Raw genomic sequence first — 21,061 nt, 5'->3', positions numbered from 1 at the left:
TTCCCCCTCCTCTGCCCTTAAATTTAAAGTGCATAGATACCTTAATAAAAGCAATACTAGAACATTATCATACAACACTGAGACCAATAAGCCTCTTTGTACATCTAACAATAATCAGAGCTATACTAATAATACTTGTTGACGGGCATTGACAGGACAAAACTTGAAGGACAAGGTAGTATTTATTATCAAGCCAACTGAGACAGCTTTAATGCCCAAAATGCTGGGGTTTTTGCATATTAAGCTAATATACGTATAGTTGCTATGTTCTTGAATCTTCTTTGAAAAGTATGTTATATAAAAGTGTAAAGATAAGAACAACATTTCAGTTACTGATAAATATCAGACTATTGTATTCAGTGATAAGTCTTTGCATACTGGACTTAGTTTTATCTGTAAGATGGAGACAGTCAGGATCTCAGGGGAGTTAACGACTATTATTTTAAAACTATTTTTAGTGGCAAGCTTCTGTTTTGCCAGATAGAGTTGTATTGAAGGCAACTTATTTTTTGAATGAATTTTTTTAATGTTTTCAAAGCAAAAGCTCACTGCTAATGGATGAGGAGTTGTTTTTAGAAATCTTCTGAAGTAAATAGAACTCGCAACTTGCCAACAGTGGTTTTCTAGTATAATCACAACAAATTATGCTGTAATGGCCATCCTTGGATAAGTCACGGTTTATTTAGTGTTGAAGTAAACTCGGGGTCAATTAGTTTTTGTTCTAGGCAGGCACACTCAAGCTCAAGTATTCCTTACTAAGTCCTTTGTAAACAACAAGCTTGTATAGATCAAATTCATACAAGATCCCAGTTTCAAATTACAGAAATATGATGCAGAATTTTCCAAGTTTTGCTAAATGAACAAAAAAGTCCCCAGGTAAAATGTCAGAGGGTTGCCAATGTTAATGGCATAAATACTAAAAGGAGACAAGAAGCATGAGGAGAACTAAGCTCTGTGCTAAACTCCATGCTTCCTCAAATCCTAAGGTATTCAACTAGCTCCAAATGGTAAGATCAAGAATGTTCCATAGTTCTGAAGACTACAAGAGAGCTGGATACTCAATAATAACTATTACTATTCGCATAAAGAGAAAGGACTCTGGGAAAAGGTCTCATCTTGAGATACTTACTAGGATAAAATATAAAAGCTATGAAGAAATAGAAGCATTTAGACACTAATTTTTAATAGCAATAAAACATTAAGAAGGACTTCCACATCTGGAAAGACAGATCCATATGAAAAAGGAAATTATTTGGAACACTGTCAGAATAGTTATTTCACCTCAGTAAAAAATTCACATACCTCAAATAAGAATTTCTAGCAACACAGGTGAAATATGATCATTACCAAAGAACGATAAAAACAAAATCACTGTCCCAATTTCGCATCCATTCACTTCTACATATGAAGATATTTGTGTGTGTACTAAATAAAAGCGTGATCACTCCTTAAAAGCAGGATGAACTACCACTAAACAACTCTTTCAGCTTAGTGTTTCTGATGGTGCTCATAGGACAGTTTAAAAATATTGGCTGTTCCATGCATGCAATTTTTTCATATTTCAAGATATATATTCACAATGTATTTCAAGATATATTTGTGCCTTGTGAGTGAAGAAGGAAAAAAGTGTAAGTACGATATTTGATGACAAGCTTTTCTTATTCAAATGTCTTCACCTTCAACTAGAATGTATCTCTACAAGCTGGATAGAGAAACAGATGTCAAGTGAGAAAGTAAACCAGCCCCTTGGGATTACAGGAAACATTTCATCTTTACTGAAATACCCAGGGACCATTAAGCAAGACTTAGAATGAAAGGAGACTAGGTTTAGGATATGAGAACATAAACCAGGTCTCAAACACAGAAGAAATAATATAACGTGACAAAGAATTAGAAGCCCCTTGGTTTAGCACATCCAAATGAAAGATAATGAAGATGAGGTGAAAAGAAGAGGCTGGATGCGGAGCCTATGGCAAAAAAAAAAAAAAAAAAGCCACTTCATGAAAGGCAAACTCCATCTATGCTTTGAAAATGATTTGGCAAGTGTATTGAATCAAAAATACCTGAACAGCAAAGCATGGAGTGATGTACTTTTGCTGTCTGCCATTGCAGGGGGTGGGGTGGGGGGAGTGGGCGAGGAAGAAAAAAGAAATCCTAAGAATGGTTGAGAAAAGACCCCAACAAAAAATGATGCCTTGAAGACTGAAGTTACATGGCAGAAGGCCAGTCGTGTCAGAGTAAGAAAAGACTGAAGATGGACTACACTTACAACAGAATGAAGCCCAACAGATGGAAGGCGTATCAAGGGCCGCCAACGACGAAGACGGATTGACGGACTGGTAGCCTTTGCAGGACCTACATGATTACGTTTGGCCCAGGAGAGGGATGCAGAGTGACACAATGGTGAAGCCTTCGTTCTGCTGTGGCTAACCTGAGGCTGCGATGAGGATGGTGGTGAAGACAGCGAGGACGATGACGACTACATAAACATTAAAAAAGAACATACTTAGCCCACTTAAACTTGAAGTAACATACCTAAAAAGGCAACTGCAAAGATTGTCCACTATTATTATACTGTCCTTTAACTGATCAAATCACGCAAATAATAACCAAGAATGTGTTGAATTGGAATGAGAAGACAAAAAGAACAATGAAAATAAGCAAAGACATGGTCCAAATCTGAAGTTTATCTTTATCTTTATTACTAGATACACTAGAGGTTATTCACACCCAGTGAACTTCACAATATGAAGACAAGTTAACTGACTCATTCAAGAGACAAATTGTTGGAAAGTGAGGAGGGAGGGGGGCTTTAAGTATTTGACAGAAGGAAGAGTTGAAAACAGAGTAATAAGTTCTGTTTACAGCTACAAAAACTGTGAACAACAGTTCTTTGGTAATTTGGGAAAGCTAGGTTGTGCTACTCTGGGATTTTAAATGAATCCAGTAACTACTGTAACAGAACCCAGAGTTTCTTTACTGTTCCGTGTGTAACATAAAAGGAAAGCAAAGGAAAAGGGAAGCTTACCGTGGTGAGGTATGCAACTTCCTAAGTTTTTCACCTATTCTTCTAAAATAGCAGGCCAGTGGCAGTACTGCCATTAACACTCAGGATCCCTTTAGTATCCGTGGAAGCAGTAGGACTATGTTAAACCATTCAAATTGTTACTATTAGAAGAAAGACCACAGAAGTATTAAAAATGACTCTCAGCTGCAACTAAAAGTTACAGTAAATATATTCAGACCAGAAAGGACCATTGTGATGATTTAGTTTTGATCTTCTTCCCACACAGGCCACAGGACCAATCAAGTTCAAGTTTTGTTTGGATGAGAACATACAATACAAAAACAAACATTCAAGCATAACAATTTTTTTTTACTACTGAAATATATCAGAACAAATCAAAATTTCAACTGATCCTGTCTATAGCTACAAAGACAGTAAGGACATATTCATACAGTTTACTGAATACATTAGTGCTAAATGAAAAGGCAATGTTTCTAGTCCTGCTTAATGATGATAAGAACATGAAATAATGGATTACATTAGTTCATCTGGCCACAATGTCAAACAGTGGCTCACCTTCAGATTACCATCCACCATTACTTTCCCCTTTCAGCACATATGAAAATGCCCAATATCATATTCAGTCTTTCAGAGAACCCCTCACCTTCTGCCAGGAAACAAACTTTTATCTTTTAAACTATTTACACAGTTTTTATTTAGCCTCCAAAAAATTTGTTTGAAGCTAGCCTAAAGGGCAATCCAGACTGTCCTATGTTGATGTTTTGTGCTTTACTATCTCTGGATCTTCCTACACTGCCTGTAGGTTTTGTGGTGTATTTTTATGTTGTCTTCCAGTCCCTCACTACAAAACAGACACCGAGGTGCTGGAGTGTCTCTGAAGAAGGGCAACAAAGCTCATGAAGGGTCTAGAGAACGAGTCCTATGAGGAGTCCCTGAGGGAATAGAGGTGGTTTAGCCTGGAGAACAGGAAGCTGAGGGGAGACCTTACTGTTCTTTAGAATCACCTGGGAGGAGGCTGTGGTGAGGCAGAGGTCCGTCTCTTCTCCCAAAGAACAAGCGATAGGGCAAGAGGAAACTGCCTCAAGTTGCGCCAGAGGAGGTTTAGATTGGATATGAGGAAAATTTTCTTCACCAAAAGGGTTGTCAGGCATTGGAACAGGCTGGGCAGGGAAGTGGTTGAGTCCCCATCCCTGCAGGTATTTAAAAGACGTGTAGATGTGGCACTTGGGACATGGTTTAGCAGTGGACTTGGCAGTGCTAGGTTAACAGTTGGACTCAATGATCTTGAAGGTCTTTTCCAACCTAAATGATTCTATGTCACTGATAGAAGTTGTTTAACAGTACAGGTCTTAGAACCAATCTCTGCCGAGCCCCACTAGCAAATACACTTATCCATCAATGACACTGCACTTACCTACACTAAGACCTGCCAGCTGCTTGTGAATCCACTGAAGTTATGCAATCAGGATAGACAATGCGGTTCCTTACAATATGTCCCACATTGCGCATTCAATTGAATGATTCTAGTAGATTTCAAAAACCAAATATTAGCTAGCTTCTCTGAAAAAAAATTTCACTCTTTTTAAATGCATAAGTGACAGCAAAACCATTTACTTTCTTTGTATTAATTTTGAAGCAATTAATCTTCTTTCCTGTTAATTTTTTTTTCCCTTTTCCTATCAGAAGTGGGACAACGAATTGGTTCTTTCTGCTTTTGTACTGTTGGCCTTAACGAACAAAGACAGGATAGGAATTCTTCATGAAAAGCAAGCATCAAGTACAGCTTACACAACTGTACAGTAGTACAACTGTAAAGCTCAAGAGATAAGCATGAAGTGCTACCAAGTCTCATAACCTGCCCAGAGAATAGGGTTTTCCACGTGTTTGGGTTTGTTGGTTTTTTCAGTTAGCTTCTGATTTTCAAGCATTCTGATCCATTCCTAAATCTCAGCAGCTTCGCATGTAAGAGTACAAAACCAGAAAACCTCCAGCCCCAAAATGTAACTGTATGAGAAAGAGGAATTTAGCAATGACAATACTTCTACGAGTCAGGGAAGCTTACAAATGTGTAATGGCTGTTATAATTGATCTGTACTCCTGATAGTTTGGGGGTTTTTCCCAAATTCTTCACTTGATTTAAAATGAGACATTTTACATTTAGATAATGTATCAGATGGCTTTAAAAACAATTTATTCTCAGTTTGTGTAACAAAATTCTGAAAAATGACTGATAAAACACTGCTGTTAGAAGTCCTCGCTGTCCACAGACCTCCCTGTGGAGGGAAGAACCTGTAAGTTTAGAACCTGCTGTGGGACTGAAATTTAAGAGCTTTGCTGACTAGACAGTTCACAATAAAAGGCAAGACACAGCACATTAAGTTTTACAATTTTGTAAGCTGCTGCTATCAAAACAGACAACATTATTGCGGATTCCAGGAAGACTAACATAGTAATGGTTTACTTAGAAATAGTTAAAAAAATGAAACTCAAAAGCTTGACAGTAGGAATTTACTCTGGCTTGGATGCATTCCATTGACTGGAAGCTGTTAAACTGTATACTTTTGCTCGGAAAATGCCCTGTCTTTTAACAATCCTAGTGTAATTACTCTGAAACTATTAATAAGACTTTGAATAATACCAAATTTAAGATTTATTTAACAGTACAGGGATGACCAGAATATTGATAGACTTTTTTTAATAAAGCCTTTTTCACTTTTGTTGCCAGTCTCACCAAAATTCTTCACTTTTACCATTCTTAATGATTGCACTTCTTTGTTTCCTGGTTAATATTGCTAAAATAATGAGAATATATTAAAAACACCCCTTGCCTGAACGAGACCAGAAAAGACTAAGTTCTCAAAACTGAATTTATAATCCAGAATGCAGTTTAAGGCAACTAATATTTTAATCTTTCTAGGCCAGTGTTTGTCATCATTTTGAATTCCTTTTATTGAATTTTTATCCTTTATTTCCTGTTTTAGTGGGTCCCCTAGTGAGATCAACCAAGACAAAAAGAAACTTCCTCCCCACTGCAAATATACTTTGGCATTTGTAAGAGTGAAATTTCAATAGACAGTATATAGGAATTTTGGAAAAGCAAAGTTAACACTGTCTAATTAACAAGGCTACGATAGCCATAAATGAAATTGCTTTAATAATAAGCACAAAATTAAAGCTATAACTGAAGTTTTTTGCAATTGAATATTAAAAAAAAATAAATTACACTGCAACGTTAATATGAAGTTAATGTTAAATACAAATCTCCAAATAAAGTTGTATGTTTCACATTTAATTTAAAACGTAGAAGACAAATCATGACTTGAGACACTATTCAAACAAGACTTATTAACAGCTAGAAACTGCAAAGAAGAGAGTGAGACTAACTTCACAAGATTAAAAGATCACAGGAGCATATTTCTGTACTGAAAATTGTAGCAGGTCAAATATCTGAAGTGGTAAAACAAAAATCCTGAAATATAATTTAATGATATTGTCCTATAAACTCGTAAGCACATTAAGTTTATGGTCTGTAATGCAAAAAATGCATTATAAACAAGTTAAAAGCGTAATGGAATAGGTCCAAAAATAAAAATGCTGAGGCAATTATCATCTGCCCCAATCCAAAACTCATTCCGATACATAGCTGTTATTAAAACCTAGAGCCATTTAAACCTAAGATCTAAAAGAAACACCTATAAAATCTGTCAGGCATCAAGAGCTGTGCTTTTGCACATATCTAAAAGTGCAGAAGTTTGATAGTGCCAAATAGCTCATGACTTGGCTCATACCCAAACCTGTCGGGTTCTAGAAACAGGGATCTGTGTGCTCATCTTGTTTGGGGAACCCAATCCAGCAAAGTCCATGTCCAATACATTGAAGACCTGACAGGACAAAGCAGCATCTGGTACTGCATTGAAATTTCTAATAAGAAATACTTATTACTGATTAACTTGCTAGCGTTTACAAAAAGTCACCTTTCTGGAAGCTCAGGTTCAGGGCATCCTCTCAGTGGAAAGTCCATGCCCACGCCACCTTCCTCGAAGGAAGCTTCCCTGTCTATCAGCTGACGAATTATAGCTGGGACTGGGGCTTTCTTCTTTCCTTTACTTTGAGGTTGTGTCACTGTGTAGAAAGAAATGCTGGCTGCACTGGGACAGGGATCAAACGAACTTTAAGTGCATACCAACATCACTGGAAACCTGGGATACAATACTTTTAGTCCTGGTCTTTGTTTCTTATGCACAGCCCTGGGATCAGAGGCCCAGCCACACGTCCTGCACCTGCTCAGTTGAGTCAGTCCAAAAGCATGCAGTAATTCCTCCCAACAAACTGTTTGTGGCCTTGTTACACAGTTCCCATACTGTAAGCCCTGTAGTAGAGGTGGGAGAATGTCGAAGCGACAGTAAGAAGTGCAACTTCTCCAGCCAAACGGGCAATACTAGAGTTATTACAGCTTTAAGATTATACTCAGGGAGGACGTACTTAATAGAATTTTCCACCACCACCTCTTGAGGCTTTTTTTATTTTGCTTAAGTAATTACTCATTACTGAATTAAACACAATGTTTTAAAGGGTCTGTATTACAGTTTAAAGTGTAATAGCTTTTTTCTTCCTTAGAAGTCATTATCCTTAGTGGGTTTTTTAACTGCAGATTAAACCTATGCATCACACTATCTGAAAAAAACCTCTTCCTTCTTCTCACACAAGTGTTTTTAACCTTTTAACTACATTTCAAGCCTGTTGTGGTGGTGGTGGTGAAATCTTGAGAGACATTAAGTTCCTTCAGTCTTTTATAAGAAGATAAGCAGCCAGACAGGAAGAGGAGCCTGACAAAATAAGTATTCCACAGAGGCAGAAGCTGCTTCGTGAGCTCATCTCCAACAGTACATCACAGAATTCACACGAATGAGAGACATTATGAATATTTCAACTGCAAGAAAAGCCTTGATCCTAACTTGAACTTCCTTACATGTAACGAAAGCCTGTACCACAAGCAAACTCGCAGGAAGTTAAGGTCCTCACAGACCTCCTTGCTTTGTCAATGTTACAATTATCAGCATTAATATATATTGAAACTGAGACTACAGTTTAAAAACTGGATTGGACTGTATCTACTAGCTGATCAACTTCTGTACCAGTACATTTAATTAGTGTTTCTGCAGCTGGTAAAAAGAAAATCTTTACAGTATTCTCCAAGTCAGTTTAATCCATGATTAGGAATAGACATTATCCCCAGAGTATTACTTTGCTAGACAAATGGGTAAAGACAGAGCTTAAAGACAAGAAAAATGGTCAGATCAGAGCACCACCCCCCCAAAAATCTTTCCAAAATCAGTGATAATTTACCTTTTATTGAAGACCTAAATTTAAGTTCTATGGCCTATGTTAGGCAAAAGTCAAGCTAGATTATCACAATGGTGACTTCTGTGATCAAAAATCAGTGGAATTACAAAAAAGAAAATTCCAAAGGTTAGGGAGCTCTGCAAAATCTAAATTAACTAGGTTCTTTCAAATATTTTTTCATCTGCAAGGTTTTTTCTTCTTAAATAAATTGAACAGCATTGTTGCACATCCCATTACCATATTTTTAGAGTGCTTCCTCAAGCAAAGTTGGTTCATGCAACAATTCTCTGAATAGTTTTAGCCTACTGCCTACCTTCAGTCATACTGGTAAAATGTTGGGAGTCTTAAGGATCTTAAGTTCTTACATTTTTTTTCCCCCAAATTAGTGGCTGGATAAAGAAAATAAAAAAAAATAATAAAAAAAAAAAAGAGCACCAAATCAGTTTCTCTTCTGCCTGAGGGAAGCAGGTTGAGTGTGAACTCCACCATCACCTGTCATGATCAGCCTGCTAAAACGCCACTGAGCAAACACATGGCTAGAGCCTGCTGCTTTCTGTCTCTTACACAGATAGTGCAAGAACAGCACCGCCAGCATTATGGATTGCAGAGATGAAAAACAAACCAACCAACCAACCAAACAAACAAAAACCCCCACTTATGGCAGTTGATTGGTAGAGAAGTTGGAAGCAAAACTGTAGAAACATTTTGTTACTTCACGTGTTATTTATTTATTATATACTTATTTAAATTCATGGACTGCTTTATGGGTGCGAATATCCTCTATAGTTATGTTTCATCCTAGGAATCAGAGTTCCTTCATGCAGATTTTATGGTTAAGCATAAACCCAGAACAACAATTCGGAGCAATACTGTATTAATATCTTACTAGTTATTTGCTCATTGAAGTACAGAAATCAGATTGTTGCATGTCTCTGAAACACTGGTATGTTAAATAACACGGCAATGCAATGAGTCAAAGACTAACCAAGTATGATTCCCAAAACACATGATTCTAGTAAGCTCATTTTTACACTTTCACTGCATAGGCTGTAAAAGAGAAAAAAGGTATAGCTAATAGTTTTAGGCAACTTCCTTGTCTTTACAGAAGAGATTACCTGTTTGTTCTGTAATGCTAAGCTAAACAAAAATCATCTTAGAAACAGTTATATAATTGATGTTATATTCTCCCAAGACGCAAATGTTTCTTTACAAGACCAGGCATTATTCAGAAGAAACACTAAGGAATATGGGCTATTTAAGAAAAAAATCCCACCATATGTTCTTGTCAGGAGTGAAAGGGAAGCTCCTTTATGTTTCTTCCCTAACGATAAATTGTAATGCCCCAGGGAACCAGAGATCTTTGAAAGTTCAAGTTTTATAGCAGTTGAGAACAGAGTGCATTGACTCTACGTAGTTCTTGCCAATGTTAATGACTGTTACTGTGATCAAAGCCTAACTTGGCGCATTCCAAGCAGGATTATAGTTCTCAAGGCACACTAAACAAGTTTACAGACTACAGTTTGCAGTTATGGTTTGAGTTAAGGAAGAAATCAAGCTGTGGTAGCTTTCTTAGTAGCTGCCAACTTCAATCCATGTTAAAAATATTCATGATCATACTTGTGAACAAAAAGTACATCTAAGTAAATATACTGATGTGCACAAGTATTTCATTTTTTTGTGAACATCTAAGGCCAGTTCTTCCTTATGACTTTTATACTGACAGAGTCAAATACCAGTTTTTATTTTCAAAGGCTAATTTTTCCACCACCGATCTTTTGATAGAGGTCTAATGAGGTACAAGAATGTTGTTTTCATTTGAAGCAGCAGCTCAGATGCAGTACCTCAGTCTTCTCAGTTCTGAGCCTCATTTAGCCCAATGTATAGTTCTAGTAGCCAAAGCCGTCAGTTGGTAAATAGACATATGAAGTGAACTGAAAAAACCCCAAACAAAACAACGAAATAAACAGGAAAAGTTACAGAACCAGAGATAGTATTTTCTGTGCTCCCTGAAATGGTTGATATATTTTATATTCCAGTTCTGTTTTCCTCTCTCTTCCATATTAACTAGTAACTGAAACACTGTAGGTTAAACTTCATTTCATTGGACATTCTTAATAACCTCTAAGGAAGAGGAAAGGAAACACAGGTATTTGAGAGCTCCTAAGTTTCTCCTAATAATTTAGGCCACAAACAAAATCAAAAACTCTTATTACACTCTAACCAATATCTAACACAGGTATTTCATGGGGCCATTTCACTTGTATTTATGTGATTGATTGAAACATTATTTTGAGCTATGCTGTAATAACCTTTAAAGAAGTAAACTTCCCAAAGACCACAAATCACATTCTGCTAAGCAGTAATGCATAAACCATGCTAAAACTCCCCTGTCCAAAAAAATGTCAACCTCAAACACAAAAGTGGTTCCATATGCCGCAAGTACCACAAGACATAATAAAAAGTTTGCTCTATCATTTGAACTTTATAACAGAGTGATATGGAAAGCTATCTGTCAGCAGTTAGTGATACCTTGATGTTGCACGAACTGCCCGCCAATTACTTCACACCACAGCTATTTGAGTATTTGCTGTCCACAGAAGCAAAAGCTGATCTAAGTCTAGTCTGTTAAGCCTTCTCTCTTCCCAGGAGTGTGCTTCTGCCACAGTTGTGCCAGTGTTAGCTCTTACAAGGCTATAGGATGAGCTCTTTTAGGAAGCTGTTTAGGAAGCTGATGGAAGGCAGCAGGTACTGTAGATAATCTAACAATCCAGAATGACTTCAACAGACACACATAGCTGGCTAAAACTTCAGATGTCATTACCAGACCATTACTTGAACAACAGTCAAGCATGTTAAAGCATTTAGAAATGCAGAAATTGAATAAAGATTATTCTCTAGATCTGATTTCTTGACCAAAGGCCAATTAAAGCTTGCCATCTTCCTTACTGTAGAACTGAGCTGTAATGAAGTACAGTTGCAAAGCAGTGGAAGTGCATGTCAGTAATATGAGAGCACAACAAAAATATCTTGCTACTCACATTATTATATTCACATATTAAAAAGGTCATTTAGTTCAAGAATCAAACAGATAATATTTTCTACCTGGTATCACCTCCCTCAAGCTATCGTAGCATAGCATTGTTTGAATGAAAATTTCCACTGGTTTATTTCTAAGCGTGCCTTTCCATTTTCCTCCTTTCCTACTCTCTCAGAAAACTATACAGTAACTTTTTATTATTAAAAATTAGTAGGCAGGATAGGGAAGAAGCTTCTTCCCTAACTCCAAATTCAAAGCTGGTATTTGCTCTGCAAAAGACTCCAGATGTGGAAGTCTCTCTTATGCAATGACACATTTTCCTTTTTTAAAGAAAACTCTCCCCTCAGATTTCCTCATCTGTTACTTGATTGTTTGGAAATAAGGCAACCCAGGATAGTAATACAAAAAAAGTTAGATATAAAACTGACCCTGATCAGTGCTATTAATTGCTGCTTCTCCTCTCTGAGATTTTGCCACCATTTCTTTGTTAATAATCACTGTAGGTTAGACAGCTAATGCAGATGGTCTAGCATCCACAAACTATTGTGTCTTCAATATTTTTGAAGGATGGTGTTTTTTCAGGTTTTTGTTTTGTTTTTTTATAAGAGGGTAGTCAAGACGATGTGTGGTACCACAGTTTTTAGGAGTTCAAGAACTGCTGAATGAGGCAAAGGAAGAACGAAAAGGAAAAAAAAAAAAGCAAAACAAAACCAGAAAAGCTCAAACACTGTTCAGTATGAAGCAATAATATAAGGACCAGCTTAAAAGTGCAGTTCTGCAAAGAGACAGGTTATATTTTCCACATCTTCAGACATCCTAGGTATTACAAACAAAAGTATATGCTCAGCAGAAGACTCATGAAAGAATAAAGAGGATCTTGAGTAGCTGGCAATTATTCTTGTTCTCAGCAATAGCTGTCTTTCAGGAGCTATCACACAGAAAGAGCAGCGAGCTGGATCCATGAAGCTTTATCGTAAAGACCTAGGTCCTTTATTTGGCAGCTTTGGATACGAAGTACTTGTCACTTGAGAAAGTGTAAGCTTCAGCAGCATAAAGTTTAACAGAAAGACTGTTACAGGAGTTACATCAATTGGCATCGTTATGGTACTGGAATATGGGACCAGAATCAAACCACCCTTGAAACCAACACCACTCCTGTGGAATTATTCCCAGACCTTGCTACCAAATTAATTTTAAATAGACCTACCTTTTTTTTTAAAAAAAAAAAAAAAACCACACATAAAAGTACCCATAAGACTGCTTTATCTATTTAGTTGCCTCACTGTAGCAGAAAAAGCGAGCCACGGAGCCACAGAATCCAGGAGTCTTAACACAGAACTTGAATCAAACCTGGTACAAAACCTGGCCTGAAGGAGTAAGACCAAATTTACAACCCTTTGAATTTGCAAGCCTGAGATGAAATAGCAAAATGAAAACTGCTTAACAGTTTTTAAAATTTAATCTCTTTGAAAGAACAAAAAATGTCTCTATTTAAGAAATATGTTTTAAAAAAATTCACTAAACTTCATTAAAAGTCTCACATATTCTAATACATAAAACCCTCCCCAAAATACTCACTTCTATTCCAGTCTATAGATGGCCTGTAACAGTTTTAAATGCAATACCAGAAGTTATATAAAATGGCTAGGAACACAAACTTTTCTTTTTTGTTTGTGGGTTTTGTTGGTGGTTTGTGAGCTTTTTGTTGTTGTGTTTTAAACTAGGCAAATTAATCACAGCTATCAAACTTGGGAAGCCTGTTAAAGCTAAAGCACCCCACTCTATAGCTGTCAGCTTCAAACCCTTTGCTTAGCAATTCATCTTAATGCTTCATCTCAATAGATTGCACAGTAATGATAAATCCCAAAAGCAAACTGTTCACCATAACTCCTCTCTTCCAGCAATCACTAACTGGAATGTAGAATCTAGCAGGCCACTAATACTGAAGTTACACAAGCAATATCTTGCCAAATAATTATTTTTTTCCCCCAAATAGAACTCTTCTTCAAAAACGTAAGAAATTAAACAAAATAAAATATCTGATTATAGATTATCCTAAACCAGAAACAAATCTTACCCACCAGACAAGATAAACAGATGGAATGCACAGATACTAGAAAGATAGCATTGCTTTGCTCTATTATTTCTAACTTTTTTTATTCCTAAATAGACTTGCTTTATTTTAAGGTTTGATATACTCACATACATGGAACAGAAACAAAAGCAGAAAATCCAGAGCATATCGTAAAAATCAAATAGCCATTGAGATGATACAAAAAAGCTTGTGAAGACTCAGAAAGACTGTCAGCAATCAACAAATCAAGGCTTTACTTAGAAGCCTTAAAGGCAGCATCCTCAAATATCTGAGAAATCAGAGCCACTCCACCCCCCAAAAAAAAAAGCATTATCAGAAGAGAACCTTTCTACATCTCAAAATTTCAGAAAATCTCAATGGTGTGATGGTGTGTTTTGCATGGCAGAACAAAGAGAATGGAATCCTGAAAGCAGTTACAAAGTTTCTTAACCAAATCAGCAAAGCTGACTGCCATATATCCCACTTTTGGAAGTTATTCTAATACAGTTGAGCTTAAGAAATGTTTTCAAAAGAATCTGAGTGGACAGTAGTATACAATACCTATCTAAGGGGACAGAACTACCTCCAGAGCAGGCTATTCTTGGGAAGAATGTAAGCCAGGTTAATCATCCCAAGAAAGACCTGCATGTTTTCTTAATCTTTAATTCTGTAGGAGACCTGGAAAGGACTTTTTGCTTGCAAAGCTACAGCACTTACTACTGAGCAACTTTATTCAAAGGGAAGATTTCTATGCAAAACACTCTAGCTATCCTGGGGGGTGGGGGGGTGAGGGTTGAATGTCATGGGGAAAACAAAACCCCAGCAGAGTCATACATAGGAAGGCAAACATGCTCCTTTCCAGTGCTCTGAAAGGAAGTTTAAACTCTCAGGAAAGTAATCGTAACAATAACTGATATGCAGGAATTATGGGATTCTCTCCTCTCGTGCTCCAAAGGTGCTACAAGTTATGAACTTACCCTGCAGGACAAGTCTACATCCTTGTAGGACCTGCATATGCTAACTTTAGCATCTTTAAGGACAGGCTGTTCATCAGCTCCTTCACCAGTACATTAAGATGTATATAGCAACATTTAAAATGTACCACTGGAAGGAAAAAACTAGGATATTAACTCACTCCAACACTCAATTACACTTCTCGGCATATTCATGTTTCAGATTTTGTGTTGCTTAAGAAGAACTGTACTTTAAAGTAAAAAAATTCCTCCTGTACAGAGGAAAGGGGAGGCTGCGCTGCCCGTTTAACTACACTGTGGTAGGACAGATCTTCAGGCAATTAGATGTTCCAGTAAGGTAACTTGTTTATTTCTTCCCTTCTTGGTTGATGGTTCAGAAGTATTCTGAAAAATGGTCCTAAGACACGTACTTAACCATTGTAGTATTTCAGCTTTTGGAAACAGAAATACAGGAAAAAGTTATTTTACCAGTCTAAGGAATATCCATATTGAATTACTTCCAGATTAAATTATGCACAATGTAATAATAAATATTTGGCAAGGAAACTACTTATTTAATGTGTCTTTAGACATGGTTGCTAGGACAATCTTGTAAATTTTTATTATGAAAAAAGTCTTCATATTTCCACGTAATTATTAATCTTTTGTACTGTGGTTATCTTGATCAGGAAACGAATTAACTTGTGAAAGCTCAAGAAGTTAACTGTCACTTGTTAGGGTATTCCATCATCACTTAGATGCTTCCCGACTCTACAAAGACTCTCAGGAACTACAAAGCCCTTGCACTTCTTTCCCAATCATTCCATAATTTCTGCCAGAAGAATGCAGAGACAAACCATGCTCTGTATGAATGTCACAGTACATCAGAAGCGCTAAAGAAATTCTTCCTAAGTTCCTTTCTTGTGAAAGAGAAAAGATTCAGTCTTCAGCAATTTGTGGGAATAATCTCCATAGCCTCTCTCATACTGAGCTTGCCAAGAATATCTATAAAAGGACTCATTTGTAAAGAAAACAGACCAGATTTTTTTTAGAGTCTCACTTAGAAAAAGAAGAGAAATGCAGTTTTGTTCTGGTATTTGTTCTTGCAATATAAAACTTTGATTAATTTAGAGAAAGAGATAAGAAGAAAGAGTGGTGGTGTTTTTAATGAAAGTATCACAAAGACAGTTCAGTATCTAACCGAAATGGTTAAAACAATCCTCTTAATTTTAATTTCCAGACGATGGGGCAAGAGGGAGCAGAAAGGACTGCTTTGCTTTCTCCTGCATTGTTCAGAAGATACTGCACAAGCCATAAGAAGAGAGAAAACCTTACCTTCTGTACTTCAAAAAAAAAAAAAGAAAAGTGGATGAGCCACTGGAGTCACAGTCAAACAAAGGAGGGTTCCTCTCTTTTTCAAACAAAGCAGTGCTAGTGACAGTCTAATCAATTTTCTTTCTGTGGAACAGATACTGAAATCTGAACCAGGAAGATGGAAAACTGAGTTACTACAACTGAAGCAGAAGAATGTTGAACGTGAAAATTATATTTATGTTAAGGTTTTTTGTTGGGTTTGGAATTGAGTTTTGGTTTTGTGGGATTTTGGGGGGTGGGGGTGGTGTTTGGTTTTTTTAAATATATCACCCAATCTGTTGGGGGAAAAAAGCTTGTAAATACATGTATTAGTGAGAATTTATCTGAATTAGTATTTGTATACAAAAAACACATACACAATGGCAAACCAAGTGTTGTACTATTTCTTTTCCTGAAGTAGAACTTTCCAGACTTGTAAAATGTTTGTTCCACTTGTGTGATTACTATAGATCTTGCAGTCTTACCTACTAATTTGCAACATCAAAACCTCAACTTTCATTAAAAACACTATTGCTGGCTGAATTACTCTGAAAAGATGACACCTTACACAAAAGCTTAAAATACCCCCAACCCACCACCAGCTTCAAGTCTGGTTCCCTGCCCCAACAATGCCACTTGATTTTGTAGCCTGATTTTTGACTAATGACACAATACTGCAAACCAAGCAATAGTCTCCATTTTACTGTAAACTTTTAATATATGACTCATTTCAATTACAGTCAACTCAAAGCAGTTATTAACAAAGATAGTTTTTTTTTAAAAAAAGGAATACCTCAGTCTGACCTTCATGGGCACTGGATTCATGAGTGACACGAATAGCCTAAAATTAAAACATATTTCAATCAGACTTTAAATGAGAGATTTTAAGTGTTTTAAGAATCACTGTATGCTCTTAATTTTATTAAATGCCATAAATGTAACTATTTTTGTTCCGTGCTTATAATAAAAAAATGTCCACTTCTAAGGATCTTGGAAGCCCAGTATTTCAGTTTCATCACAGTCAATTCAAATCAAATACCTAACAGTTTGTAATGTCACTTTTACACATAGAAAACACCACAGGCAAGTGTTTTGGAGGTATATGTATCACTTTGTGAGCAGACAAAATACTTTAGATAGAAGCTCTGATCAAACATCATGTCCAACACTTCTACAGAAAATGTCATCAAACCGCTACTGTTTATATTTGTTACTACTTCCCTCAGCCACATGTTAACACCCTTACTCCTGAGCACTTCATAATAAGCTTCAATTGAACTCAGAACATAGAAACTTTCATTTTGAGAGATCATCATTACCATCAGAAGCAGCAACACTGGTCTCCGCTTCTACCACTGGCCAGATGTTTCTGCTGCATCTTTTCAAACAGCACTAACAATCTGGCTAACCACACTTTTACCTAGCTCATCTAATTGCTTGGCGTAGCAGGGAAAGGAGATTATATTTCATCCAAATCAGCTCTTTGTGTGCCCCAAACTGCTAGAACCGAAAGAAAGATAACTAGAAGGCACAAATGAAAGGTGGCAGCAGAAGGACCATCTCTTCAGCAGCTGGCCCAGATCAACTTAGACTGCCCATTAAACTGCATCCTGAACCCACCAAAAAGATCACAAACGCCTGTCACCCATTTCAAAGTAATCTTAAAAGTAAGCCAGGGAATTAACATGGATGAGGGAACATTGACAAAGTCCATTCTGCTGGCAGGCAGGAATACTTTAAAACCCACCAACGTAGGGTTTTCTTTGTAGCAACTGTCTGATCACAAGCTCACATGTAAAAATCAAATTGTTCAAGTGCTTCTTCACTGGATTAAGTCCTAAGGACAGCACCAGCTCATACAAGTAATTCTTATACCATTTTAAATAAAAGTAAAACCACACGATACTAACTTCATAAGTTTCTAGATATTTGGCCCTCTCTTCAGGAGTCATAGATAATGAATCTTCTAGGAACTTTTTCAGTGAAGAATTAGTTTCTTAAAAAAAAAAAAACACACCAAAAGAAACATCATTAGAGTCACACTTTAACTCCAACTTCATTCAAAGCTTATAGAATGCTTACATCCAATGAAAGGTTTAAAGATGTAATTACATTGTATCTTTAAGACACTGAAGGCTGACTGCAAAAGGAATTGCTACCTGCGGCAGTTCACAATGTTTTGAGTTCTTTAGTTCATGTATTAGTATGAAATATAGTTTTTATAATTATAGGTCAAAATGTTCTTTTGTAGAGATCGTCCTTTATGAATAGTTACATTCAGAGAAAATAGTACAAAATGTGTCCTTCCCTCCCTGCCTCCCCACAGTTAACAAAAAAAAGAGAAAAGCCAACAAAACCCACCTGGCAAAAAAAAGACTTACCAAAGTTCATTTTATCTCTGTTGTTTGCAATAGCATGAATTAGCCCAATTGTTCCACAAGCGTTGTTAATGGTCTGCTTCATGAAATACACTGATGACTTGACATCTTGCCCCTTAGCTTTTATTCTCTCCTCTTCTTCTGTTCTGAAGGTTTCATACTACAAGGAAAGTTACAAACGTCTCACATATAGTACAAATAGATACTGGCTACAGTATTCAAGCAAAAGTAATTTTAAAAGCAACAACAGCTAACTAATAACAACCAAAACTCAACTTGCAATTTGAAATGTTTAACAGATGTGGTCCAACACGTACATGTAAACTTACTCAACTGAACAGCTCTATATCATTTCTTAAACCAATGCCTTGTCAGTAGTCAAAAACCAGTCACAGCTGAAACAATTTTGAAATATTATGTTATCTAATCTAATTTCAAAAATGTTCAAAATATTTCCTTGATCTGAGCACCTGTCACCATCTCTCTTCAACAAAAAGCTTTTAAGGCCAGAGGTCTCAAAGCGCTATCAAGCAAACCATAATACTTCAGGTGTTTAATCAGCATGAAACATTCTTACAAGTTCCATTTTTAAATTTCATTTTTTTCCAGGATTTTAAAAAAAGATTTATATAATGCTTACAGCCTCAAAAATGGCCCTTTAAAAGCCATATTTGTAAAATGAATGTTTATTTTCCACAATAAAAGTAGTAATTTAGTTTGATTGAACAATCTAAAGTACTTGTTTTATAAAGATCATAACCGACTAAAATCTGTTATACTGTGTAACAGTGTGTTGGTTTTGTGGGGGTTTTTTTGTTCCTTGTGGTTTGTTGGTTCTTCTGCAGGGGGTGGGTTATTTTTTGTGGGTTTTTTTTTATTATTTGGTTGGGGGATTTTGTTGTTGTGTGGGTTTTTGTGTTTAAGATTTTCATCTCAAACAGGAAAAGAATGAAAGAAAACTTCAAATATTCCAGACAACACTGTTCTTTCTTCCTCCTTTACCTCTTTACTAGGTACTTTTGCAGACAAAAAAGAAAATATTGAAGTAGATGGGCTTTTCATACAAGTGTGACAAAAGCAGAGTTTGAATGCAGAGTGTTATCATGGAACTATTCCTGAAAACCCATGAGAAATTTCTCTCAGACTCTGTGTACCATCAGTGACAAACAGAAACAAGAACTTTTCCAGCATCACGATTCCACGCTTACACCTTGTCTGAATGGTACCACTTATCTACAAGTTAACAAAACCAGCCCAAATTTCGGAGAGCATAATTGGACAAAAGTTCAGATTACAGAGGGTAACCAACATAGCTGTCATTCGCTTCCCGCTCACCAAAATAAACTCCATGGCAAAACCAAACATATAAATATTGAGAATACTGAAATACAATTTTGAGCAAGGGTTAGAGCAGATCATCACCTCAAGAGGTCCCTCCTAACCTATCCCACATATGTTCGTTGGACTATGCCCCAAACGCCCAACCCTTACAGTATTCACTCTGTCTAGAACAGACAATGAAGACTAAGAAAAAAAAGACACTGACCTTTAAACTGGACAAGCACCCTAAGACTATCTGTATGCCAACAAGAATATCTTGCCCTAAAAGCAAGTTTAAGCAAATTGGTATCTAGGAAGCACAAAAGAAAGGAACCTCTAGACAGAAGAGCAAAGGCATGACACAAAAGCATTTACGAAGGCAGCAAAACTAAGAGGCATACTTTCATAAGTGTAGACAGAGCCAGGAAACATAAATAAATAATAAACTAAATAAAAGCAGAATATAATAGGCCATATTGAAAGGGAGACTGAGGAGGGGAGAAGTACTCCAGAAATACAAAATAACGCTCAAGAGTCTCGTGGAGTTCACACTAAACAACAAAAGCTTCAGAACATTGTGACTTCCACATGAAAGATTCAGACTTCACACACTCGGGCTAAACAGTTGAAACACTTCTGTCCCTTATGTTTCTGAAGTATCAACATGCTGTAGAAAGTCTCAAATATTTGGCTGATGATCAAATGTGATTGATCGATGCAACAGAACATATGCTGTTTCTCCAGTTCTGTTTGTCATATGCTTCCTCAGGACGAAATTGGATACACCTTCTGGAACAAGAGGAAAGTTGTTCTTTCCCACGGGATGATGATCCCATAGCATGATCCAAGAAAGGAAGTTTGCACAGGCAGGGAGGCAAAAGAAAAGTGACAGTCACAGAAGGAGCTCAGATGTGGAGCTCAAGCAGCCAGACAGAAACCACAGAACACAGAAAACAATGCCTTAAAGGTGATGGAAAGACCCCAAAGACAGGTGAGGACAGTTAAGACTTTGCTTATATTCAAAACTATCAAGGTGGCTGAAATCAAGCCTGAAAAAGACTGCCTGCATAGCTGTATGGAGAAACTGTGAACACAGAAGTTTGCAGTACCTGATGAGTAAGACTACTAACTTAGTCACTCTTCCCTCGAAACAGGTTTTGTTGTAGAAGTTAAGTTTTAATAGCTAACTGCTTTGTTCTTATAAACCATGTGTTCTTGTTGAGACACACATTAGAAGGAAGAAGTTTAGGTAGATTCACCTCAAACTTTTTGGCTAACCTTATCACAATCACATAAGATTTCTATAAACTGGAAGATCACTATGAATTATGCATTTCAACTCACATAACACTCAAAGGAGATACGCAAGATGAATGTCTTTGCTACGTAGAAACACATCACAACACAGATTAGAAGATTTAATCAAATCAAGCATTTCGATGTCTAACAGAGGAAGAAGCAGGGGGAACTCATTTTAGAAGTATGCCCCATCAGTCCAAGAAGCAAAAGCCATATTGGTACCGATGACTGAACTGGAAGTGGACTGAAGTTTGGTCAGTGCAACAGTACAAAAAC

The 21,061-nt window shown here is 36.7% G+C and overlaps 1 protein-coding gene across 1 annotated transcript in view; it reads right to left on the bottom strand.

Moving 5' to 3' along the window:
- UCHL3 (ubiquitin C-terminal hydrolase L3) overlaps positions 1–21,061 on the bottom strand; it is a 45,609-nt gene that overhangs the window by 11,018 nt on the left and 13,530 nt on the right. Inside the window, exons 4-6 of the mRNA XM_056328759.1 lie at positions 18,170–18,326; positions 17,699–17,784; positions 16,582–16,629 (exon numbers count right to left, since the gene is read on the bottom strand). Coding sequence (XP_056184734.1) covers positions 16,582–16,629; positions 17,699–17,784; positions 18,170–18,326 — 291 coding nt within the window. The remainder of the gene's footprint in view (positions 1–16,581; positions 16,630–17,698; positions 17,785–18,169; positions 18,327–21,061) is intronic.

This window comes from Falco biarmicus, chromosome 2, assembly GCF_023638135.1.
Source record: "Falco biarmicus isolate bFalBia1 chromosome 2, bFalBia1.pri, whole genome shotgun sequence".
Taxonomy (NCBI): Eukaryota; Metazoa; Chordata; class Aves; order Falconiformes; family Falconidae; genus Falco; species Falco biarmicus.
This window is presented reverse-complemented; position numbering and strand designations above follow the sequence as displayed.